The sequence below is a fragment of the Columba livia genome, chromosome 5, assembly GCF_036013475.1.
Source record: "Columba livia isolate bColLiv1 breed racing homer chromosome 5, bColLiv1.pat.W.v2, whole genome shotgun sequence".
In the NCBI taxonomy this organism is placed as follows: Eukaryota; Metazoa; Chordata; class Aves; order Columbiformes; family Columbidae; genus Columba; species Columba livia.
The window spans coordinates 1,613,830-1,640,679 of NC_088606.1; the positions used below are offsets into that span (position 1 = coordinate 1,613,830).

Genomic DNA, 26,850 nt, shown 5'->3' on the forward strand with positions numbered 1-26,850 from the left:
AAGAGGGCTGCAGTTGATATATGTCCACTCCTGGCTCTTAAATCAAATGGTCTCAGACAACCTTGGCCTCTGAGAGCCAGTGACTCACCAGAAGGTCAGACGGCACAAGGTATCGCTGTATCTTGTCCTTCTTTAAACTTTTGTTGGGTTAAACTGCTCCCTAGGCAGACGTGTGTCTGTACTGGCGACAGGAGACCAGACTAAGCCCTTCCATCTGATCTCCTGGGGCAGTTCTACTGTAATTCCATAAGATCTTTGATCCAGAAGAGTCACCATGTCTACAGGAGAACTGGAACAGGACCAAAGTAGCTATTTCAAAGAAAACACACAAAATGCGCAAGCCTAATACGTTTATTCACTGTGTATTCTGGGTAGATACAATCTAGTTCTAGTCTAGACCTTTGAAATCCTGATGGGTCAGGCTACTGTTCCTACTTTGAACCACCAGATTGCTTAATTAATTGCCAAAGAGGTAATGGCAGAAGCAAAAATCTGCTCACACTGACATCGTTCAAAGGGGCAGAAGATGACCAGCGTGACAAGGACAAGGAGGCCCCAGAAGTGGTGACCCCAGGGTAGGTTTTTGGAGACAGCACCAGTCCCGAGCTCTTTGCTGGAAATTACACGCGGTACAAGTGAAATCGGGGCATCTGTCCCTCCTGTATTTCCTCAGGTGCCTGAAATGGCAGAAATTTAAGCTCTGGCCTCAAAGCAACGACTGTCAATCTTAGCAGTGATGCTGGGAGGAGCCGTGCGCTGGCATGGTCAGGCTGCTTAGGATGGACTAATTGTAATAACTGCTAATTACAGGATAAAGTGGAGCAAACGAGTGTTTGAGCTGCATAGCAAGAAATAATCCGTACTGGAGATTACTCAGAGATAATCTCCCCGAAGAAATGTTGGAACTCACACTGTTCAAGTAATTTAAAACCAGCCTGGATAAGGGATATTGAAGAATCTGCACTGTACTGGCCAGGAGACAGAGGCGCAATTATTTGTGTATCCTCCTCCTCTAGTATTTATGAACTTGAAGGTCTGAATCTCTAGTATTAATCATTCTCTGCCCGAGACATGCCTTTCGGTCCCTATTCATGATTCATACTCCTTATGTGATGGAGGGGTTCTTTAAGACAGGGCAGACTGAGCTTTGGCATAGGGCGCTAAGTTGGTATACAGAACATATTGGAGCAAGATCATTTAGCCTTTGAAGGGCAGCATGCGATAATTATCCAGGTTCTCTAGACACTTCAGTAAACAGCGTCTAAAACTGCTCAGCGTCCCCTTAACGTGCATTTCTTTTAGTAGAAATGCTGGGGAACGCCAAGGAGTGGATGATGAAAATGTCTCTGGAGGTGAGAGAAGAGCCATGGGGGACAATTCTGAGCCAGCCAAACAACTGGAAAAACAGCTGAAGTTGAGAACTCACTTTACCTTTCCATGGCCTTTTGTCACCTCGAAAGAGGATTTATCCAGTTACTCGCATGGAAGGTGAATGGAGTGATCTGTAAGGAATCCACGGCGTGATTTCACAGTCCATTTTGTTCTCATTCCCCCATGTGCTGTCCTGCCCGTACGTAAAGGAAAGAAATCACTGCAGCCCATGTTTCCTTGGGCACAAGTGGAGACACCAACATCAACCACAGATTTCATGGTGAGGGCTTGGATAAGAGGTCTCTTAGACAATAAAATAATTCCAGAACCAGTTCTTAGACCTCAGCGTACTTCTAATATCTTAAAACCCCGCCTTACTCTGCAGCCAGGCTCTGAAGAGGCACATTTTAAACCTAGGACATACACAGCCAGTGGTGAATTAGCCAAACGGGCTTTCGGCGCTCTCGCAGGAGTCGTGCTGAGGAGCTCCATAGGCAGCGAGAGACGATGAGCTGACTCCACGGCCCTCCAGAGAGGCATAAAGAGGCTCTGCAGTGCGCGGCTGCCCAAGAGGGTGTCTGCTCCCAGAAAGTCAACCCGCGGAGCAGGAACATGTCCCCAAAACCAGATTCGCGGGGGGAAGCAGGTACAGGCAGCCGAGGTGCTGGGCCAGCCACGGGGAGTGACACGGCGCCCGGCCACGGAATTCACAACACAAATCTCTGCACATTAAGCACTAAACCAGAGCTATAAAAGAAAAGCTTTTTAACTCAATCCAGCGTTTATCTGTCCCTTCTGTCCACCTATTCCTTTCAAAGATAAACTCCAAAAAGAACGGCTCACAACAATAATCAATTTGCTGCAATAATGAAACGGGTATCTCTTTTCTGGTATGTCTCAGGGTTGCCTGTGAATGATCACTCTGGACAGTGCTTAAGGTTTACAAATATCCTAATTGGACCACTAATTATCTCACAAAAGGCATTTTTTCATTATGCAAAGAGGTAGCACTGTGACTTCAATAAACATTTAGAACTAAAATGAAGGTCTCCTTTATGTATCATCAAAGGAGGACCAGAGGACACGTACTTCACAAGCAGATCAAGGCCGCATGTCTTAACACATCAGCCTGGGCATTTAATTAATTCATTATTTAACAGATAGCTGATGCATTTAACAGGGAAGCCCTCTTACACTGCAGGGAGGATACACAGCCTCATAGGTACCACTCTCTCTTCAGGAATTTCTCTGTCTCTGGCAGCTTTCACATAAAACCAAATCTACATGTTGACATGACGAGCCTCGGAGGTGGGACAGGAGAGCTGGAGGCACCAGCCTGCCTTGTGCTCATGCCCAAAGTCATAGAATCATAGAACTGTTTGGTTGGAAAAGACCTTTAAGATCACTGAGTCCAACATCCCCCCCTGGGCCGTGCCTATCCCAGGTACTCACTGTGGCACTGACACAGGGAATTAACAATTAACTAAATAACACTTAAAGCTAACACTTAGAGAGCTAACCCTTAACCCACATCACTATTGCCAAGCCTTGCTTAGCTTTGTGTAACTTATTGTACGAGGAACAGGAGTTCGCTGATCCTTGCAAAGATAATAATCCTTGGTGCATCCTTGGGTGAACTAGAGAACAGAGACTTGGGCACAGGACAGGAGACACGCCAGTTTAACCAGCTCAGCAGTCTGAGTCCAACCAACTCATCACACTGACCAAAGGTGAGCGTGTACAGAGCAGAGGACCCGGGGTCACGATCACTGCGGTCACAACCAGGAGGAGCCGGAGGTGCAGACTATGGAAATGTCTCCTGAACTCATTGTAATAAGAACTGCCTTCCGGGGACAGGTTATGAATATGTACAGGCATTCCTAGAACTGTCATGAATATGTAACACTTTACTGCATTTAACCGAGCTCACAGCTACTGGAAATACACACGTATGAAGTGGAATTATTCCCCCGTGTGTCCAGCGCTGTAAATAAACATACCTCTTTATGACCTCACAGGTTGTACAGTAATTTCTGCGCCTGAGCACGTTCTCGGCACATTTTCAGGTTCACCCAAAGACAAAGAATTTCATTGACATATTTGCCATGTAGAACGTCTAATAGTGCCCACGCTGGGTAGGAGTGAAGCAGTAGAAAGGAATCTCTGAGGAACAGAAGAGTCCCCAGCATGTCCAGCCCAGGAGTACCAGCTGTTTCCACCATCCAGCCCCTCCCTCCAGGAGCAACCCAGAGCAGCAAAGCCAGAGAGAGTAATAAACCAGACCCTGGAACACCAATTCCCTGCACAATCCCACCTCCAGGGGAGATGAACAGAGAATAAGCCACAAGTGACAGATGTTACATCTCACCCTGTACTGATAGTGATTTTAGGGGGATAAAGATAGCATAAGAATCCATAGTGAACTGAGCAGAACATACATCACCTCGAGCCTTATTCTTCCTGCTTTGAATACAGTATTTAAGAGAGAAAGATCACTTACAAAGACTAACACACTCTCCTGATCCACCTCTCTTTTTTGCCCATTTTACTGTGTTTCTGTTGCTGTGACATGCACATAGACCCAGAAGAGCCACCCAGTCTTTCAGTGACATATGTCCAAGGTTGGTTTTATGGATGACAGGGCTTTTATAGGGCAAAGATTCAACATTTGAGGCTTCATTTCCACCACTCGGTGACCTACTTTATGAAGTGGTGGGGGGAGGCTGCTAGGGGATTACTTCAGGTCCATTTATGTAAGATGCTCAGGATGTAAATCTGTGCCTTTCTGGCTGAAAGTACCAAATGTCAAGGGAAAAAATGTTCCTGCTAAACAAGTGCAAAGCCGAGGATGCTGAGGGGCTGGCGCCTCCCTTGCGCTGCCATGCTTCCCTTCCAGTGTGCTGGAGGGACAGAGGGAACCCAACTGTCCCCTCCCTCCCACAGGGTGACACAGCCCCTCCTGCCCCACTCGTTGACTCCAGGAGGAACCTCATGCACACCAGAAAGAGAGAATTCTCCCCAAACCAGCAAACACACATACAGTGCGATGCTAACACAACCCTGCAAGTCCTGGCATTTGGAAAATGCAGTTGTGCCGAGGCCTCATGTTCATAATTACCACAGCAGTAATGAATCTTGATGAATCAGTGATGACCTTCAGGATCACACTGAAACTATTTCAGCTTCTACTTAATCGGGTAATGAAGTCATGCAAATAGGCAGAGTTGCTTTTCAGATGCTAAATAAGACTGGTGCTAAATGCTTCTTTTTCTTCCCCCTTTCTGATTTTCTTGAGCGTTATGGGACAGTGAATTTCAGAGCGGACACAATTCATCACTGCCTGCAGGAACTGTGACGAGCTCATAGGTACGGCCATCTAACGGATGTTTCCAATAAACCCCATCAATTTCCCAAATGACTCCCCAGCAAGTACAGATAATACAGCGGTCACTGTCCACCAGATGGGCAACGCATGACTGCACAAACATCACTGTCCACCTCACACTGGCAAGCAGGTAACGATGTTTGCGTGGAACTGCCATCCATCATGTCAAACTCAGCTCTTACCCTAAAATAATCCCCTCAATTCTTTACCTCTTAGTAAGATGTGCATTAATAAGCTTGAAGAACATGTTTCATTAGGCCAAGAGACAGGCTGTTCCCTTGTTCATGAACCTGTTGGTGAGTGTTTCTATCCCTAGGCTCTTCATGTGATAACTGAGCTGGGAAGGGAGCCCAGGAGGTCTCTAGTCCAACCCCAGCTCAAAGCATGGTCAGATGTGAGGTCAGACCAGGCTGCTCAGGGCTTTATAAGGTCTCCAGAACCTCTCAGGATGGAGATTCCACCATGTCTCTGTTTCCTGTTTGGACATCCTCATGGGGAAGAAGTTACTCCTTACATCCACTCTGAACTTCACATCTCAAATCACGTCCGTTGCCTCTCACCTTCCCCGTACACATTGCTGCAAAGAGCTCAGCTTCCTCCTCTTGATACCTCCCTTACGGGCAGGGGATGGTTGCTGCTGGTGCTCCAGGGCTTCTCCAAGACGGACAAGCCACTCTTGACCACCTTCATGGCCTCTGCTGGGCTTGCTTCAGTTTGCTGAAGCCTTTCCGGCATCAGGCCTCCAAAACTGGACACGGTAGCCATTGGTCACCATGCTGCTGCCTACATCTACTCGCTGCCCCATGAGCAGCCCCAGCCTGGACCACTGCGAGGGAACGGCCCCACAACCACCTCCCCAAGCTCCTCACATATAATAACTAACTAAACAAAATGAGGGGTCTCCTCCTGTCTCTCAAGTTTTATTCATCTACGCATTACGTTTCAGAGTGGGACACGGCAAAGGTGAACAGCATTAATGCTGACTGCTCATTCATTTATACACACATGTAATTTGACGCCATCAGTAAACGCAGCTCTGCGCCTCATTTTCCAAACACACCTCGTTGCCCAGTCCACCTCTCCAAACCGTACTAGAAAAGACTGTGTTGAAGGCTTTACTGAAGTCAAGACAAACAGCTTTCCCTTCCCTCTCCTTGCCCAGAAAACCAATCTGTTTATCACAGCAAGAAACCAGGTTGGGTCGGGCACAATTTGCCTCTAGTGACCCATGCTGGCTGCTTCCATTCACTTTCTGGTCCTTCACATGGATTGACATAGCTTCTAGAACATGCTCCCTGACCCTCCCAGGGACCAAAGTGATGATGACTGACCTCTGCTCCCCTGCATCCTTTCGTGTTCTTGGAATATGATCTAAAATGCCAGTTTTTCCAGTCTTGGTTGGATCTCTGATTTGGGTCTGCTTGGACATCCCTGTGGTGAGAAGTGCTCTGCCTATGCACCTTTTTTCCATGAGTAAAGTCATAGCTTGCCTATATCACACTAAAACTGGTATTAAAGAAAGCCTCCTTACCTGTACTGCTGGAGATGTTGACGTCAATGCTGATATCCGATATGCCACCTCCCTTCAGAGACGCCACGCAGGTGTATGTCCCAAAGTCAGTGAATTTCAAGTCGATGATGTCCAGGTTTGTGGTGCCAGGTGAAACGTCGGGGTCAGTCTGTGTGATCACCATCCTCTCAGAGCTTCGCAAGGGACGCCCGTTTTTAAACCAGCTGAAGGTGAGCTCTTCAGAAGGGATGGCTTCTACCTGGCAGGAGATTTTCACCTCTCGCCCAATCTGGATGTTGTCATCTTTGTGATATGGGTCAGGGGTGATCCAAAAACGTCCTTTTTTTAAGGCTGAAACATGCGAAAGAAAAAAAATACTATCATGAAGTACAAATTTTGCATATTCAGGCTTATGCTTCACTTTATGTCTGATGATAATAGGACCTGTAGTGATAGGACAACGGGTAATGGTTTTAAACTAAAGGAGATTAGATTCAGACTAGATATAAGGAATTGTTGCCCTGAGGGTGGTGAGAGCCTGGCCCAGGTTCCCAGAGAGGTGGTGGATGAACCACCCCTGGAGACATCCCAGGCCAGGCTGGACGGGGCTCTGAGCAACCTGAGCTGGTGAAGATGTCCCTGCTCATGGCAGGGGGGGGCACTGGGGGAGCTGGGGAGGGCCCTTCAACACAAACCCTTCCAAGATTCTTCAAACCCAACCTCAACCTCTTCAACTCAACCTCCCCCACTCAACCTCAACATCTTCAATCTCCTTGACCCAACTTCAACCCCATCTCAACCTGAGCTGGTGAAGATGTCCACGTCATGGCAGGGGGGGCACTGGATGGGCTTTGAAGATCCCTTCCAACCCAAACTATTCTGTGCTTCTATGATGCTCAGGAAGTCTCTGAAGCTTCCAACACACACATTTACCACATGGTTAACTTTTTGTAGGGTCAAATCTTAATAAAATTTCATCACAGAGTGTACATTGCTAAAGCACTGTCATTTCCGAAAGGAAAAACACGAAGTCACATTGCCTAAATGAGGCTGAGCTGCTGAAAACTGAAGAGTAACCAAAATAATTCATGAACCTTCAGTGTTATCTGTCTCTGGAGGTATTTACAAGCCCTTCCTCACCCCCATGCTATCAGAGCACCGAGACAAAATAAGAGATATCTATCTAACATCACTGACACAACCAGTAGTGTCATCTCCAATCCATCTGGAAACAATCACGGCCATGCAAAATAGCTTTGTGCCAGCCGGTTAAATGAGAAGAGGTAAGCGCACGCCTGAGGCTGCAGCCTGCGATGGTTTATACACTCAGCTCCTTACCCAGAGCAGCCGGGAGGGCTCCCCCATCCCCACAGTTGCCTGGAGGCCGGAGGCCTTAACCCCAAAGAGCAGAACATCTGTATGGTCTTCTTCAGGTGGGGAAACTACTGCCAGTGCCAAAAAGTAATGGGACTGAAAATACTTCTTTAGGCCTTATCAATGGTCAACAGTAGAAGGATGCTCTTCTGAACTGGAGCAAGCAGAGAGAAGGGAACGGAGCTGGTGAGGGGCTGGAGCACAAGTGTGATGGAGCGGCTGAGGGACCTGGGGGGTTCAGCTGGAGAACAGGAGCTGAGGGGAGACCTTCTGATCTCTGAACTGCCTGAAAGGAGCTTGGAGCCAGGGGGGGTCGGGCTCTGCTCCCCAGGAACAAGCGCCAGGAGCAGAGGAAACGGCCTCAAGTTGCACCAGGGGAGGTTGAGGTTGGATTTAGGAACAATTTCTTCCCCAAAGGGCTGTGGGGCATTGGAACAGGCTGCCCAAGGCAGTGCTGGAGTCACCAGCCCTGGAGGGCTGGACAGACGGACATGAGGTTCTCAGGGACATGGTTTAGAGGTGGACTTGACAGTGTTAGGTTCATGGTTGGAGTCAATGGCATTGAAGGTCTTTTGCAGCCAAAATGCTTTGATGATTCTGTGAGATGTAACCCCAAAGGCGAGCCCATCACCAGCACCTTGGTTGCACTTCCCTGGCTGGGTCTTGTCAGATGAGGAAAACCCATCCTGTACTCGCAGGACCAACCTGAAGCTGAAGGTTGAACGCAGGACTGAGAGAGGCACAGGACAGCCAAGGATCTCGACATCATTCCCCACCATCTTGCTGGTGAGATCAGCATCTTGTCCCATCATTCCCACATCCATTGCACAGGAGCAAAATATTCCTGCAACTCACTTATCTGTTTTTTTCCTTGTCGCTGTTTAAACCAGCACGAAACTATCCAGAAACTATCATCATTTACATCAATAAAGTGATTGCTCTAAAGTAGCATTACTATGATACTTATTTTTGGAAGAATGCTTCAGACTCAGCCATTAAGTCTTTCAAATACCCATGTATTTTGATGTACTGAATATAAAATGCTACCTATACAATCCCAACCTCTCTTTCCCCCTATATATTTGTGCATAAGAATGTATGTATGTTTATACATGCCAACTTCAACTGGAAAGTCCCACAACGAAAACAGCGGTTAGAAATGTTACAAGTGAATACTCAGATTAAATGCAAGAGTTTTCCTCTCCCACTCTATCCCATTCTGCCCTCAGATATTTACACAACCTACAGCCAGCCAACCGTGATATTGTTGCAAATGGAAAGGGCTATGAGCTGGGAATTTCCCTGAATCCAGCACTTTGGGTAATGTGCACTTTGTACTTGCTGCATATAGAAAGTGTACCAACGTCAAATGGAAATGGATGTACGAGCACCAAGGAGGCCAAAAGAGCGCAGTGCGCCGGCTCCCCACACGTCTACGGGTGATGAAAATGCTAATTCAGACTCCGTGAACAAAACAACTCTTTGGAGCTTGCAAATCCCACGCTGAATTAGCACTTCCACAACTTAGCAAAGGATTAACATTTAATTAATAATTAGGGGGGGTCTTTTTTCAACGTGGGAAAAGCAGCAAAAAATCTGTCTGCTTGTGGACAGCCCATCACACGTGGTGTGAGAAACTTCTTCCATTGCACAAGTCTTCCCTGAGCATCTCTCGTTCCCTTTCAGGAGCTGCAGCCGGTTCCCCAGGAAGCAGAATTAACACGCACGTTGATTCAAGAGGATGAACATACGTTATACAACAGCTGGAAACAACACAGCAAGTCATTCCAAAACACAAGCCCAACTTCTTTGTTTGAAAATGGAAGAACAAGCACTGCTTACATACACAAAAATGAGCAAATCTATTATGCTAACTATTTTCAGACAGGCAAAAAGAAAAAGAGAAGTCATGACAGGTATGAGCAGCATGTTTCTACCAGAATTAGTTGCGAGTAACCTCAATAAGTTATTTTTATTTCTGAATTTTTCTCCTTTGCTTTGAGTGCTCATAGAGAACATTTCAGCAGTTTCTCATTCCTAGAAAGGGAAAACAAGGTCTAATAGAAAACTCACAATAACTTTAATCCATCCTTAGTTATGACCAGTGGTACATCATCATCTGCCAGCTCACGTGAACAAACACGCTACATTCATCAACAGCCATGAAATCCCTACAGCAAACAATCCAACAACTGTGTAACTACAACCTACGGTTGAAAGTCAAGGTACTGGTTTTATAACCGCCCCATTCACCAAGACGCCACAAACTGCACAGCTATCGGCATCTTCTTCTGTCACCAACAAATTCAGCAGAAAATTAGACTTTGAAATACGGTGTTTTTCAGAGTTAAGTACAATCATTAAACAACCCATGTCCGTAAATCCCTAATCTCACTTGGCAGCAGAATAAACACAGTGATCTCTATGATTTAGCTGTGTACCTTGGAATTTCTCATGTGCCACCAAAGCACATGAAAATCACCATCCATACCTGGAAGATGTCCCCAAGAAACCAACCACAGGTGCCAAAAAACACATTATAGCTGCAGGGATGTGGAGCTGGAGGGCAGGGGGAGCAGCATGGGCCACTTCTCTCTGACACTGGGCTATGGCCAGAACTGTCCCAAGAGCGATCATGTTGAGTTGCTCAATCTTTGGGCCAGAAGCAGCTCAATAACTAGAGTGTCTCTCATTGGGCTTGCTCCACCATTCATCTGAAAGCAGCTAAAGCACCACAGGGTGCTGTAGTGCTAGCATCCCTAGGAAAGAATAAACCTCCCTTCCTAAATCCTGAAAATCACAGTGGCTGGGGTTGAAGGGACCTCTGGAGATCCCCCAGTCCAACCCCCCTGCTCCCACAGGGTCACAGAGCAGATCACACAGGTGGGTCCAGGGGGTTTGAATGTCTCAGAGAAGGAGACTCCACACCCGCTCTGGGCAGCCTGGGCCAGGCTTTGGCACCTCCCAGCAAACAAGTTTCTCCTCATTCAAAATGGCAGTGGCACCTATGGTGCAAACTCCTCACCTATGGTGCTACAGCATCTTGGGAACTAGAGCTCTTTGTAGGAAATGGCGATTGAAGCTGGAGCTCCCACTCCATACAATCAGACTCCAAATCACTTCACGTAGTGGAAACTTCCTGACCTACCACATCTAAAACCCTTCGAGCAGATGAACCACACTCAGGTATGCTGCAATGGAGACGAGGACTCCATAAGTCAGAGTTTAGAGCTGGCAGAGGCAGGTGGGGCTGGGATGACCCTGCTCAGGTCTTTGAAAGACAAGTTATTACAGCAAAGGAGGGCCCCGTTAAGCCAGTCTCAGACCCAGAACTAACAGAGTTGCCCTTGGCCAAATGACGTGGAGTCAGCAGACCTCTCCAGAGAGACGGCGCCTTCAGCAGCCTTGGGAACACAAAGCTGCTGCTTGTCCTCTTAGATTCACATGTGTTGGATTTGGTCTTCAAAAAGACTTCAGATCCATCTGATTTACACCTTGTGTCATGTAGTGACCTCTTGGGAACACCTGACTGGAGCCAGGTACAAATCTACGAGGTAACAGAAAAGTGATTTCTATGTGTATTCTGCACATGGGTTTGCACGCACTGTCAAGCGCCACGAAACAGAGCTTTGGATTATCCTCACGTGTAGGTTCTTGGATCATAAATTCCAGGCATGTCAAATATACTGAAACACGCAATGGATTGTGACTCTCTTTTCTCACTGTACTACTGGTTACATTTGAGGCAGCACTGGAAGGCTTCCATGGGGTTAGATACAGCAAATAAAAGAGACACAGGGTTAACCAGCAAATGTGGGAGATGCTGCTGCAGACATGCTAACAAAGCTGCATCCCAGCAGAGCTTTCAGAACATCATCAACACATAAAGCTACGAAATAGCAGCAAATGTGAAAATAAGGCTGTAACTGCATTCTGAGATCCAAGAAAGTGCCAGTCTTACTCCAAAGAGGCCCCAAAGAACTATGATGTGATCAAATAAAGAAAGATGAAACAGTTTTCATCCTCAAACTCCTCGCAAAACTGTCTTTGCCCTCCTCATTAATTACAGCTCAAAGTAACAAAATGCATTTCAGTATCTCAACCAAGGTCTATTTGCATTCATCAGGTTAAGTCGTTATCTTCCCACACCCGCACGATCGACCCAAAATGCTCCTCTAATGCATCAAAAGGTTCATATCTCACAAATGCACATTTTGTGACATCTGAATGGCATCAAACGCCACAAGTGAATCCATTAGCTGCTGCACTGATCGCAGGCTTCGACATAACAACTGTTGGCCACTGGCTGGTTCCTGAGCTGGCTCAGGACACCGGGGACCGCTCAGCATCGTCTTTGCTGATGTTTGCATTGGCGAGCAGCCCGCGGCAACAGCGATATTCAGTACCAGAAACGTGCACATTACTGATTTCAGCCTTCACTGAGCAGCTGGATGCCACATGAGGTCTGACCTCCACGCCCTCACCACAAGTGGCTTCTACTAATTGTCCTTGCTGCCCTTCCCATTTGGTGAAGGCGTGTGAGTGATTTTGTTTTAACCTGTTCCCAGTGAGTGAGAATGTCATCTGATAAGCGGCCAAGCAGATGGAAAGATCTGCACTTGTCTCACAGAATCCTGAATGTCAGGGACTGGAAGGGCCCTGGAAAGCTCATGCAGTGCAATCCCCCCATGGAGCAGGAACACCCAGATGAGGTTACACAGGAAGGTGTCCAGGCGGGTTGGAATGTCTGCACAGAAGGAGACTCCACAACCTCCCTGGGCAGCCTGGGCCAGGTTCTGCCACCCTCACCATGAAGACGTTTCTTCTCATATTTAAGTGGAACCTCCTGTGTTTCAGTTTGAACCCATTACCCCTTGTCCTGTCACTGGTTGTCACCCAGAAGAGCCTGGCTCCATCCTCCTGACACTCCCCCTTTCCATATTGATCCCATGAATGAGTCCCCCCTCAGTCTCCTCTTGTCCAGCTCCAGAGCCCCAGCTCCCTCAGGCTTTCCTCACACGGGAGATGCTCCACTCCCTTCAGCATCTTGGTGGCTGCGCTGGACTCTCTCCAGCAGTTCCCTGTCCTGCTGGAACTGAGGGGCCACAACTGGACACAATATTCCAGGTGTGGTCTCCCCAGGGCAGAGCAGAGGGGCAGGAGAACCTCTCTGACCTACTGACCACCCCCTTCTAACCCACCCCAGGTACCATTGGCTTCCTGGCCACAAGGGCCCAGTGCTGGCTCATGGTCACCCTGCTGTCCCCAGGACCCCCAGGTCCCTTTCCCCTACACTGCTCTCTAATAGATCTTTCCCCAACTTACACTGGAACCTGGAGTTGTTCCTGCCCAGATACAAGACTCTACACTTGCCCTTGTAATATTTCATTAACTTTTTCCCTCACAGTACCATGAGTACATTTGTTGGTTTGGTGGGCTCAGCATCCATGATGCCACTCGTCTCTGGGCACCCAGAACTGGTATTTTGTCAAGTAATGCCAACAGCTTCAGCTCCACATCCAGCTCACCTCCAAAACTGTTGGGGGTTCTGTGTTTCAGCCGCATCCCCTGGGTCAGACACGGCAGTGACCCCCTCCTAGTGCTCAGATGTTATTCACCTCTAATGTTTCTTTCTCACATGCATGAAAGAGAATTTGTGCTAATTGGAAAGATTCTTGACTTTATTTTTAAGGCCAAGAAACAGCAAGGAAGAGACCAACGATCTGACCTAAAGTTCACCAGAGTGAATGACACTCCTTCCATGGTGCTTTGGATTAAGCCCTTTGCCTTGATTTCTGTTTCACATCAAAGGATAAAGAGACAGAAGCAGCACCGCGGGAAGGGGTTGCTTGCAAAGCGAGCTGCAAACCCATCTTCATTCCCTAGAAACCACAGTCTGTTAATCCAGACATCAGCTGCTTGCTTTGAAAGACTGAGAAGCCACTCTCCACGTTACCGCTGTGATCTTTGTCCCCAAAGATGATTACCGGGGTGATTCATTGGTCCTTCAGAAAGATATACGGCAGGCAGCGCGGAAAGAAAGTCAACCCCCATGGCACCAGGTCCCTCATCTCCTCAGAGCCTTCTGGATGGGAAAAGCAATCCTGCTTTCGCACGACCGCAATTCAAAACATTCGCAGCCTTACAACAAAGATTTTAGATAGTCGCTAAAAGACTTGTAGAATGTATTCATAAACCTGGACCTTTTTCCCAACCTGCCGGGACATCCTGAGAAGCCAGCGCTGCCGCTCGGCTCGCGGCCTTCGTTGCGCCCCGGTTTTGTGGAGGGAAATGAAAACTCACCTTCCTGCCCCTCGAGGAGCAATGTGGGGGTTTTGCTTGTCTCAGACACCGCTCAGCTCTGCTGGGTCTGAGGAACCGGCTTTGTAATATCGATAAATACAGCAGCCGGTTAAACACACCAGTGCGACATACAGAATGGATGTGCTTAATATAGGTGGTGCAAGCACCTGGGTGTGCTTTGGTGGATTCCATGAGAACACATGATCTTTACTAAATCGTAGGTATCTCATCAGTGAGAAATAAGGAAAAAACAAAATTACTTAATTCACTGTCATTAAAGGCACAAAAACGTATAGAAGTACATCGAGTGGTGTTTTACTGCAGGAATTTACGTGCCCTTAAAATAATCTGTTTCAAATGTAAAACAGCAGAGAAATGCCCCATTTCAACTTACGTCGTTACGCTGATATGTCATTTCTGTGACTTGAGCTTTGTCACATTACAACAATACATGTAACTAATTGCAAAGCAATCATGAACTTGGACTAATACGCAGAATGCACGAAACAAAGGAATTCTGGAAGCTGCAGTGCGGTCCGTATTGTCTGGTTCCTTTATTTTTATGCCCAAGCCCAGAATAAATGGATCTCTACTAAATTAAAGTCACCCCCACTGAAGAAAGAATGATGGAAATTCCTCTCTGATGTGTCTTTCTCCATTGACACGTCCACCTCTATCGAATCAACAGCAGCAAAACAAAGTTCCCACCATAAACTCCAAAGAAACACTAAGTCTCTGTTTATTTTGGCCATGAGCAACAAAGCTGCATTGTCTTTAATATTCTACAGGATATTGCCTTAAAGTATATCATCAAACAGCTAAGCTGATAGAGACAATTTAAGGACTGTCCAAAATATCTTTCTAACTGGTGAATACCACAGTGTGGTATTATCCAGTATATACAGTGTGGTGTATATAAACTTCATCCACACATTCTGACATTATTTTGTCTACAAAGAACACTGACAACTCAAGTTTCTTTTTGCCAACCAACAAGGAAAATAATGAAAATAATTCAGTATCACAGTCCTCTGGCCCAATTCTAAAAGAGAAGAGCAAAACCATACTCCATGTAACAGAGTTTGCAGATACCAGCTCTCCATGATGAAAGTTTATCTGGATGGGGACGTCGGTACAGCCTGCACATCAATTCTGGACACAGATAGAACTTCTGTTCCTTTGTGATAAAGGGTTACCATCCATCATGTTCAGCATCATTATGGACACGGAACCATGTATGGAAAATGTCAATAACAATGAAATGTCAGCTACAAACTGACTTTTTGAGGCCACACTGTTCTGCTGTGAACATCGCGGCCACATCTGGGCTTCATGTCCAAACCTACATGAGGGCCAGCCCGGACATGCCAGGGGTGCAAAGCTTCGCTTTAGTGAGACTGGATCTCAGGATGTGGTGGTGCGTTTGATTTGGAGCCGGGGGTGCCTCGTGGACAATAAAGAGGAGGCTTTACTGATGGGATGCAGTTGTTGAATGGTTGGATAAAAAGTCCAAATACAGAGGTACTTAAAGAAGATACATTTCAAAAAAGGCTAAAATATATGGTTAAATGCTCATACATCTGCTGGCCACTAATTAAAATAACAGATAAGGAAAAGAAAAGTGGTTGACAGTTCCATCTGCTTGTCCTCATTGTCACCATGTACCAAGCACTTCAGGCACACCAGCAGCCTTGGTGCCTGAGCTCTTCCCTCTGGGTACCCCGAGGTTTCTCAGAGTCCTTCTGTCTCCTCCTCCCACTTCTCACCTTTGATTTTTCGTGCTATTCTAACACACAGCTACTATAATCACGGCATTTGTGGGGTTTTGGATCAAGGAGTGACTGCGAGGCAATGGACACCTCTTTGCATCCAGCTTGTGCTCTTCATCTCCGAACAACCTTGAGACCCATCCTGCTCCACAGGTCTCAAGAAGCTGCCCTGGGGTGTTCAAACTGGGTCTCAAGTCATGGTAGCTACAGCCTGCAGGGTTTGCAGATCCACCATAAGACCAAAGCAGGGCACGTTTCCCTGTGTTTTGGTAAGAACAGCCACCCTCCCTGCTTATTTTTGAAACCAAACAAAGCAATAAACTCCACAGAAAACCAAAATTGTGGAAAACCGCCAATGCGTGCTTTGTCTTCCAGCCAGTTCATAGGACCCAGAAACTCCCAGAGCGACCACCTTGTGTCCAGCCATGGGCTTCACCTTTTTCTCTTATAGAAAATCTGAACTGGATGAGGAGAAAGTGGATGGGACAGACCCCTCAACATCTGCATAGCCCACAGCACTTCTGGAATGAAATCCTCAAAGTCCTGCCAGCTTGCCTACACAGCGGTTGCATCTATGTTGTTCTCTGTTATTGAGATTAACTCTTGGCTGATGGGAACCACCGGGTCTGCCAAGGGCAGCATCATACTGTGCTTTTACTTCTCCTCTAGCAGGGAAATCTCACTTCATGGTTCATCTCTATAGCCCCGTAACCGCTTGGTCCACTGCAGGATAACAGTGATGAAGCTCTGCTGCCTGAGTGTTCCCTATAGTCACCTTTCCATCCAAAACCAGACTTGCTAAAAAAAAGACACATATTCTCAGCATTTCACCAACAGTTCATTTTGCTTCTGTCAACGTGGCTTTAGTTTAAAGTTGTTTTAAAACCTTAACCGCCAGTTGCTATCAGAACAATTAAGTTGTCAAGCATCTTCTGCTAGCGTACCTCCAACCTTTTTTTTAATATCAAGTAATTATTTGGCACTTACAAGACCAGATGCATTCACATTTTCAATTTAAATGCAAATACTGTGGAGAGGTTTCAAGTTTTGTCTCTATTTTTATAAATGCTGCTAATTTTTAAAGGAAGATGATGTATTATTCCAGAGATGCCGTGTGGCAGGTGCCTGTTTTCACCTGTGCTCTAGTTAATAAGCTTCTAGTTCTTTAACTGCTTTGCTTTTGAAGGAAGGGGAGGGGTATATTTCTTTGTAATGAAGATTTCAGTTTACAAGTTACTCGGTGTAGGATGCATTAAATAGATGAAGCGGAGATCAAAGCAGGTGAAGCACAGCATGGTTTGTCTTTTAACTGCCTCAGAAGTAGATATTCAAGAGAGAGGAAGAGGAAAGGAAGAGGAAAGGAAGAGGGAAGCAAGAGGGAAGCAAGAGGGAAGCAAGAGGGAAGCAAGAGGGAAGCAAGAGGGAAGCAAGAGGGAAGCAAGAGGGAAGCAAGACAAGAGAAGAGAAATTCAGGTGGGTATTCAAAATATTGAGGTGGGAATGGAACTCGGGACATTTCCAGAGCAATGTCCTGCTCAAAGCAGGGCCTGAGCTGAGCTCAGCCCAGGTTGTCCAGGGCCTGCAAACCTCCATGATGGAGACGTTGCCCAACCTGTGGCTGCCTCCCCGTGCAGACCCGGAGTCGTCCCAGTGCTGCCACACCAGTACAAAGCTGCTTTGGGTCCTACAGCCCAGCCCAGCCCAGCCCCAGCTGCGCTCATCTCGGGTGTCAAGCACAGGCAGGTAAGGATTCAAACACATCAATGTAGGGACACGAGGGTGAAACAGCAAATAAAAAGAAGGAACAAAGGCTGATGAATAAGAAGGGGTGACAAATTGACAGCTGGCATTTAGTACTTTCTAGAACTCCCAAACAGAAGAAAAAAAAAAAAAAAAGAGAAAAAAGAACCCCTAAATTTTATTATGCTACAAAATGCCTACAAATTCCCAATTCAGGGAAGCTGACGCACTCCCCGGTGGGCCGTGCACTTGCCAAACAAATTATAAATCCTCTGAACATTGCAGCTGGGTGTTTCCCAGGGCCAAGGCCTTTATCAAGTTTAATTCTTGTGCCAAAGCTGTCAAAAAAAAAGCCTTGCTGAGTTTTCCTGAGTGCCCAAAAGTAATATATTGTAAATCTTCACTCTTCTCTTTGCCTACACGCTGCAAATTAAACTCAGCACTTGCCTTTCTTCTAAAAGCCAGAGCAAACCAGCAAACCCCCCATTTCAAAGGTTTCCACACCAAATTGTCCCCATCTCCCGCGTCTTGTGTGGCGCCGGAGCTTCACCCCACTGCAAGATTTCATTAGCGCCTGGATTTGTTCCAACATGGGGTGCATTTCCCTTCAACACTTGGTTTCTATTCCACAGCTGAATGCCTCAAAAATTAATCAGGGTCGTCCAAAACTTTCCAAAACGATTTGTCGGACCGGGCAGAGACCAACCAACCTCATCCCCAGTTGCCTAATGCGATACAAGTGCGCACCTTAAAACACATCTCAAGGTCAAAGCACCTTCTGCTGGGGTCAGAAGGAGCCAGATGGAATGCAAACCATCTCCCGAAATCCCTTCTGAGATATCCGTGTGGTACGTGCTGCCAAACAGGCACCACCGGGGGTTTCGTGGAGCAACAAACCTGCCTAAAAAAATCAAATCTCTGTACGCAAAAACTTCTGGGAAGTCCTAGTGAAAGGGCAGAAGAATCAATAAACCATCTACATTTTTCTATGGAAGCATTTTATGAACTCATCCGTGATACAGGCCAGCCTGGGAGAGAGCCTGTGTGCCCAAGACTGCTCTTGCACATAATAAAGATAAATGGACTTATTAAACTCTGAAGCTCAACTGTCTCACACATTTGTTCTCAGAGCTGTAAACTTTTAGGATAGTGCACTGGTAACATGTGATTGTAACAACATACTGAGAGATCAGGCTTTCAAGCCTAAAACCTGTCTCATTGACATCTCACTCACAGGGTGCGTCTCTTGGTGGAAGAATCACAGTTGGTTGGTATTATTCTTTTGGAATAAAGTATCCTCATGCTCAAAAAGCCAAGTAAATTGCTTAAGATTAAGAAATTGTTCCCCAGATCCAACCTCAACCTCCCCTGGTGCAACTTGAGGCCGTTTCCTCTGCTCCTGGCGCTTGTTCCTGGGGAGCAGAGCCCGACCCCCCCTGGCTCCAAGCTCCTTTCAGGCAGTTCAGAGATCAGAAGGTCTCCCCTCAGCTCCTGTTCTCCAGCTGAACCCCCCAGGTCCCTCAGCCGCTCCATCACACTTGTGCTCCAGCCCCTCACCAGCTCCGTTCCCTTCTCTCCACTCGCTCCAGCACCTCAAGGCCTTTCTTGGCATGAGGGGCCCAGAACTGAACACTGGATGCTCACAGAAAACAATCAAGAGATTGTATGACCACAGGTGGAGCTGGTCATAGAATAGATGAGATGAAACGAATGCCTGGGGGATAAAGACAGCTGGATTGGCCCTTCTGGAATATGAATTTCACAACCTTGGCACTCCGATGAAATCACTCTTGGTTTCTAGTCTACCCCAAGAAAAGCACGACCCTCAATGGATGATAAAGCCCAGCACGGGGTCTGCTGCAGTTCCACCCTCCTGGGGCATTCCATGGACCTCCTCCCTGCTGGTGACCTGCAGCCCCCACCAACGCAACTCCACGCGCCCACACAGACCCTCGTTAGCAAGTCAACGGTGATCATCACTTCTCTGTGGTGTAGTAATGTCTGTTTTATGCATATGGATACTTGCCAAGGCCTTCGGCATTCTCCAGCCATGAGAAAAGCACGAGTACCACCAGTCTGCTGTGAGACCTGCCCAGAACACAGACAGAGGGGGAAATAATGAAGGGAAACAAAGGTCCCTCTGCTCGTTGCACAGAAAACCCAACATTTATGCTTGGAGTCGGCATCCCCAACCAGCGCCGCACTGACACAGCTGACACCAGCAAACAACACGACAACTGCCACCAGGGCCGCTAAAACCCTATTTCCACCTCTTGGATAAGACTTGGGGGCTTTGCCTCCGTTCTGGCACTTGAAGAGCTGAGAACAGCGGTGCTGATGTACAACCAGACACTCGTTGTTATCCCTTACGTGACCCAAAGCTCTAAACCAATTGGGGAAATTCCTAAAGCAAGCTCCGGGATGAAAAGCCATTGCAGGAAGGCAGATGGGTAAGCAGGTGTGTGAGAACGGACGGCAGTAATACCACATTACAGGATTTCTTTTTAAAATCTATCACAAAAGCAATAAAAATTTCATTTATTTCACAATCTGCGTCTTTTTTTTTTTATCATCTTCTTTTTAGTAATCACCACTACACAGTTCACATGCATTTTTAAAGGCATAATGGCATAGGTACTTTCAGCAATCTCAGCCTTCAAATGCATTTCCCCAGAGTGCTTTTTGTTCAGCAAAAGCTTTTGTGCTCACATTGAGCACAGGTCATTTAAAATTATTATTTTATATTTAAACTGACAGAGAATCCCACCCCTTTGAAAAATTAACTCCAGACATTACATTGCTTCTTCACAGAAGGGAAAAGTTGCACAGTCGGAGTCAATTGGCATTAAAGACACCCATTGCAGTCACAATGGAATCTATTTAAAGCGGGTAATGGGAGAATCTGCTGACGAGGCAACAAATCTGAGCTGGCGCTGACACCCAAATCATTTCGGTGCTCTGTACTTTAAGACCTGGCTCTACCTGTTTCCCCATCCCAGGCTCAGGTGTCCTTCAAATATGCAACCCAGCAGTTTTTGCTCTCTTGGTGGATGGAGGAGACACCTTACATCCTTCAGCATTAAAAGCCTTTAATTTTTCATTGACATATTGGCAGCTACAGCGAGGTTTTATTTTCATTATCCCATTTGCAGTGTCTTTGGAGCATTTGTTCTGAGTATCCAGTTTGAGTCATGTTTGAAAATGTATCATTTTCTAGAAGACATGTGATTATCTTGATTCCTACCTCTTTTGACATTTCCAATTGTCACCCCAAATCTGTACAGCAGCATGACGATCATGCTTTTATGTAGTATTTTAAGGATTACAAAGCCAAAATTACCGTTTCTCTAATGCTTTTGCTTTAAAGGAGTAAAATAACCTCCAAGAGCAAAGTCTAACAGATCCTCAGGCTAGAAGAGTTTCCTGGGACGTGGGATAAGCTGGATGGTCAACGTGCCATGCCAGACCAAGGCAAGGAACCGGGCCTGGGGTCTCATCACAGGTGACACCTCTACCTACCAAGGCCCAGCCAACAAGGCCAAGTCCTCTCTCCACAGCTGGGCAGGAGCGGGACACGGAGAAGTGCCCGTATCACCATGCCTGTTGGCCCAAGGGCTGCAAGTCAAAGTTTTAATTCTAATCAACACAATATCCATAGGAAGACTGATTATCATTTACCTCTCGTTGAGAACGACAGTGGTATATGGTGACAAATTCACGATGAAAGCAAATTAAAAGCAATATTTTGGGTGGGAAAGAACTTGGAAGCAAGTGCACCAGATTTCCCCCATCCTGGCTTTCACGACAAACGACTTCCATCACATCAGAACAACATGTTTTTTCCTCTCCCATAGAAAAACCAGAAAACCAGAACATCCTCCAAACAAGCTCAGCAAAAAATACACACATCAGGTATGGGAGGTTTTCTTCTTTTTAAGAGAAGGAGAAAAGTATTGAGTTTTTCCAAGAGGAGTCAAGAGTCCCTCAGAGCATCCTCTGCTTTCTAATGGTTTGTCTAGAAATACATTCTGGGAAGCCGATGTAATCATCAGTCTGAGAGCAGGACGTGAAGACGCCACTGATGAGAACACCCACCAATACTCAAATGCCAGCAGACTCGCAATCATTTAAAGAACTCATTAATCCAAAGAAAATACTGAGAAAGAAACTTTCATAATTAGAATTGGTGAGCAGCCAGCTTGGCTGAAATAGAAGAGAATTTCTTCTTTCTCTGGTTTGATCTGAGACACCTCAATGGATGACAATGCCCCTGATGGAATGAAATATTTTGCAATAACTTTGGGTGCAGTTAACACTATAACGGCGTTCTTTAAAATGGATGGATTTCACAAAATCTCACTAAAACCTCAACAGGTAAGCAGCACATGGTCAGTGGTTTGCCTCTGGTGAGCTCCCGTTCAAAACAAATGGAGGAAATAAAAGCTATTGCACGACACCTGCGCCTCTTAAGGAACCGCATTGTGGTACCCAAAACAATTTCTCTCTATCATCTCACCTCATCTATAATTATTTTTAAGTTATACAGGCCAAAAGAGAAAGAAAAATAAAACATTTAAAGACTGTTATGCCTAAACGGGCTCCTGACCGCAATGGCAGCTTTAGTGTGGTTTGTTTTGTTGTTTTAAGAACAAACATCTTCCATACCAACGCTCACTGGAAGGGGAGGCGTTCAAGTGACAGCGGAAGAACAGAGAACGTATTAAACGCTTATGCATATTTGGAAGCTTCCAGATAAATCTTGGGAGCTGACAAATGGAAAGCAACACCCCAACCCACCCCAGGTACCACTGGCCTTCCTGGCCACAAGGGCCCAGTGCTGGCTCATGGTCACCCTGCTGTCCCCAGGACCCCCAGGTCCCTTTCCCCTACACTGCTCTCCAACAGGTCATTCCCCAACTTACACTGGAACCTGGGGTTGTTCCTGCCCAGATTCAAGACTCTACACTTGCCCTTGTTCTATTTCATTAAAGTTTTCCCCGCCCAGCTCTCCAGCCTGTCCAGGTCTCTGATGGCAGCACAGCTTCCAGTGTCACCACTCCTCCCAGCTTGGTGTCATCAGCAAACTTGCTGACGGTCACTCTATTCCCTTGTCCAAGTCACTGATGAATATATTGAATAACACCAGCCCCAGCACTGCCCCCCGAGACACTGCACTGGATACAGGCCTAACTGGACTCATTGACAACCTGCAGAAGCGGAGAACGCTCATTACTAGTTATTTACACCCTGGCGAGGCAGAGAACTCACAGCACACAGCACTTCCACATGGGCACGTTTGGACCATCTCTCAGGTGATATAAATATTCTCCCAAGGCGTCATATCTGGTCATCTTGCCGTTTCTCTCAATTTATCCCCATTTTTGAAGGGTCTCGGAAAAGACGGATGGAGGAGACACACCTGACCTGAACACACCGGGGTGTCACGTCAATGCTAAATCTGCTCTTTAAACACAGCCTCATCTGTTGCCTCTACTGCTTCCTGACCCACATAACTTCTGACTTCCAAAAAGAATAAATTACGTTCCTTACTCATTTACTTACTTCTGTTTCTTTTTGAGGATGCTCTCTGGTTTCAGATTGTCCTGGTTTTATTAAAACCAAGACCAGTTTTCTGTTAGTGACTTTTCTATCAGCTCAGTTCTTTAGGTGGCTGCACTATTCTGAGTTTAGCTGCATATTTCTCCTGGGATGCTGCACTCGGTGCTGATCAGAGACCAACGGGATGCTGAAGAACTCATGTTCAGATTGATTACTATGGTAGCCAAGACAGACTGATAAGTTTTCCACATTCCGTTGTGAGAGGGGCGTGTTTGAGGAGGGGTGGATGGAACAGGTGACCAGAACTGACCAACGGAAGTATTCCATCCCATAATCGCCATACTACCTATATAAGAGGGTGACCACAGGGTCACTCTCTCTTCAACCATGTCCAGCATCTAGAGAGGACCCTGTCTGTCTGTCTGTGATCTACAGGCCTCAGGCCCCGCATCCTGCAACCAGGTTCCGGTTTGAGAGTTCAGGAGGGACCCAGGAGTTCGGGGCACCTGGCCTGCAGCTGCTGGAGCCGCCAGCTCCGCACCCCCAGCTCTGCTGCTGAGTGACGCCAACTCCACATTGAGCACTTGAGATTGGTTTTGCATATTTTGTATATATATTCTCTATTTATTAGTAGCATTAGTAAAACCCCTTAAAACTCTCCAACTTGAAGTCTACATCTTTCTTCCTTTCTCCTTATCTTTCCTATCATCTTTCCGATCTAAGGGAAGGGGTGGTGGGAGGTGAAGGGGATACCAGGGAGCATCTGCCGTGGTTTATTGCCACCTTGCCTTAAACCTTGACACAGATTATTTTTTTGTTAATTATTTTTAAATGCATGGCGGCCGTATGGCATCACTCACAATGAGTTCAATGTGGTGGGTCGTCACAGAGACAGGAAAATGCCCAGGAAAAGAACATTTAAAAAACCAAGAGTTGCTGGCGGTAAGGCAGCATCATGGAACGACACACATACAATAAGAGCACGTGTAGATAAATGCACATTGAAATTTAGTGCATTTTAAATGGAACCAATTTCATCTGAGTCCTGATGGTGCTTTGAAACAACTTTGCATTTCTGGCTGGGTGAAATTAGGGGATTATTGTCTAATCCTGAACTGGTTGTCCACCTGCTGGAAGATGGGAACTCCGTTTACCAAACGCTTCTCTGATACGAATTTCTCTGATATTTCCCTCCTAAACTCAGTATCAATTTAGCAAAGATAAATCAACCAAGACTGGAATAAAGATGTTTTTTCCTAAAAGCCAGTTTTTCCCCTTTAGCAGAAATACTAAGGGGAAATGCTAGCAGGTAGCAATGCGCTGGGCTAAGAGAGCGCTGTGCTTCGTTTATTTAATGGATTGCTCCTTGTCGCGGTCCCTCTCAGAATTAACAGGGCCACACAGCAGAGGAGAGAAAGAAAAAATGCACCTCAGATGCTTTAATGATATTTTGTTGAACATCTCGCAGCTCCTGGGCATCTCACAGACACCGTCTTCTAGAAATAAAAGTGTGAGGGCATATTATTATGCTGTGACTCATGAAATGTGTATGTGCAGGGAGTGAGGGGCTCTGGCTTTTCCTCTGGGCTCTGCGGTGCCGTCTGCCGGGTCAATTAAAATACTCAGATTTCTTTTCACACAAAGACCGTCTTTTCCGTTTGCTTATTCCGAGTGTGCGTTTCGCTCGCGTCTCCCCTTCGCCACCTCATCGCCGTTGTAATTCACAGCAAATGGAAGTCGATGCGGTGTTCCTGAAACACGGCTGCTTCTGCCTCTTGACAACAGCACCCCAGAGTCAAATGTCAGAAATTCAAATGGAAATACCGTATTACAAATAAATCCGGGGATGTCTCCTGATAAACCTCTGCAGACCTGGGCTGACGCAATGTTTCCTCCCTGACCCCCAGCACAGAAATAGCTTCTCATTCCTCGTCCTGCTGAAGAGTGTGATATGTTGGGCAATAAGAAGTGAACAGGGGTTATGGCTCTCATAAAATATTCACACCACTGGCTCCTTATGCAGCAGTTTCTCCTGAGTATGATTAATCACATGCTATTATTTAAGTTCCTATAAAATGGGAGCTTATGTTTCTCTACCATTCGGAGATTAGATTATAGAAAATTGGTTTCAGATGAACTTTTTAGTTCAGGTAGATTAATCCACTCTGATGATGCCCATCAGGCAATCGAACTCCTTCTCCAAACCAAGCGCCCATGTCCCTGGGGTTATCCAGAACACGATAAACAACCAGGGAGAGTTTCCCTCCACCTGGCAGTAATTGTTCTGCAAGTACTCTTCTCTTACTTTTATCTCAGACAGACATTTATCCCACTATTCAGTATAATTAAAGCATAAGTACTAATCTAAAGCTCCTACCCGGGGAGCAAGTCGTCTGATGGCAGCAGATTCACAGCGTGCACAGCAACCTTAATTTCAATAACACGTTCAGCCGATGAGGAGGCGGATGAAGGTGAAGTGGGTAATGACATCTCCAGGAGCGTGGGATGCGTTTGCTGCCAGGACAGCATGTCACAGGCAATGTCCAGGAAAGACGCTGCCCTTTGGAGACCATTTGTCCCCGGTGTGCATGGGAGAGCTGCTGCACCTCCACTATACAAAGGGGCACCATGCCACTCATGTTCCAGCTAAGATGTTTGAGCTAAGCACAAGGGCCACCGGCTATTTGAAACCAGCACTAATTCAACTCGTACCTTATTAGAGATTACCAGAAATATGTTTGGAAACATAGGACTGCTACCCCATCAGATTAGGATTCAATTCACCTTCCAAGGTAAAGGCCACTAGTTGGCCAGCTCGGCTTACCTCTTACAATGATGTTGGTGGACTTTTTCGCAGGATTTCCAACGTTGTTGTTGGCGATGCAACTGTAGGTTCCAGCATCTTCTGCTGTGATGGCAGGGATGGTTAAAGTGCCGCCGTTCAGGACTGTCTTCTCAGGCAGGACGCCTGCAGACCTCACCCAGGTCAGGCTGGGGACTGGCTCCCCTCCCGTCGTCACGCAGACCAGCGTGATCGCTTCTCCAGGGTTCACCACTATCGGGTCATCCACAAGAAGCTTAATTGAAGGGGATGCTGCAAAACACAAGAAGAAGAGGAAGGTGTAGCAGGGCTATGTCTGTGGTATTGCCCAGCCCCAATCAGCAAACTGGGATGAGCACAGGCACTTCAGCTACAACGCTCTTTGCACAACTACGTGCCCTCTGAGACGGGTGCTCCCCAGCCTGATGCTCCTCCTGACACCACGTTTCTCACCCTGCTCAGTCACTGAATCACAGGACGGTTTGGGTTGAAGGGACCTTCCCAGCTCCCCCAGTGCCACCCCTGCCATGAGCAGGGACATCTGCGCCAGCTCAGGTTGCTCAGAGCCCCGTCCAGCCTGGCCTGGGATGTCTCCAGGGATGGTTCATCCACCACCTCTCTGGCCAACCTGGGCCAGGCTCTCACCACTCTCAGGGCCAACAATTCCTTCCTCATGTCCAGCCTGAATCTCCCTCCTTTAGTTTAAAACCATCACCCTTTGTCCTGTCACAACAGCCGCTGCTAAAAAGTCTGTCCCCATCTTTCTTATCAGCCCCTTCTAAGCACAGAAAGGCCACAATAAGGTCTCCCAGAGCTTATTCTCTCCAGCTGAACGCCCCAGCTCTCAGCCTCTCATGACCTCTCACCTTGCTGTCAAACTGCAGATGAGGATTTACATATGGACAACCCTGCAGCTGTGCTGGGGAAGTAACATATAATGTACGGGACAGGTGCCAACACGCCGGTTTTTAAACCCTGGAAGAAAGGAATTAGTAACAATCTCCTTATTTGGCACGGA

The 26,850-nt window shown here is 46.7% G+C and overlaps 1 protein-coding gene across 1 annotated transcript in view; it reads right to left on the reverse strand.

Annotated features, from left to right (window-relative positions):
• The window catches only part of MDGA2 (MAM domain containing glycosylphosphatidylinositol anchor 2), a 299,150-nt gene that overhangs the window by 72,302 nt on the left and 199,998 nt on the right, over positions 1 to 26,850 (reverse strand). The window contains exons 6-7 of the mRNA XM_065063026.1: positions 25,836 to 26,105; positions 6,288 to 6,617 (exon numbers count right to left, since the gene is read on the reverse strand). Coding sequence (XP_064919098.1) covers positions 6,288 to 6,617; positions 25,836 to 26,105 — 600 coding nt within the window. The remainder of the gene's footprint in view (positions 1 to 6,287; positions 6,618 to 25,835; positions 26,106 to 26,850) is intronic.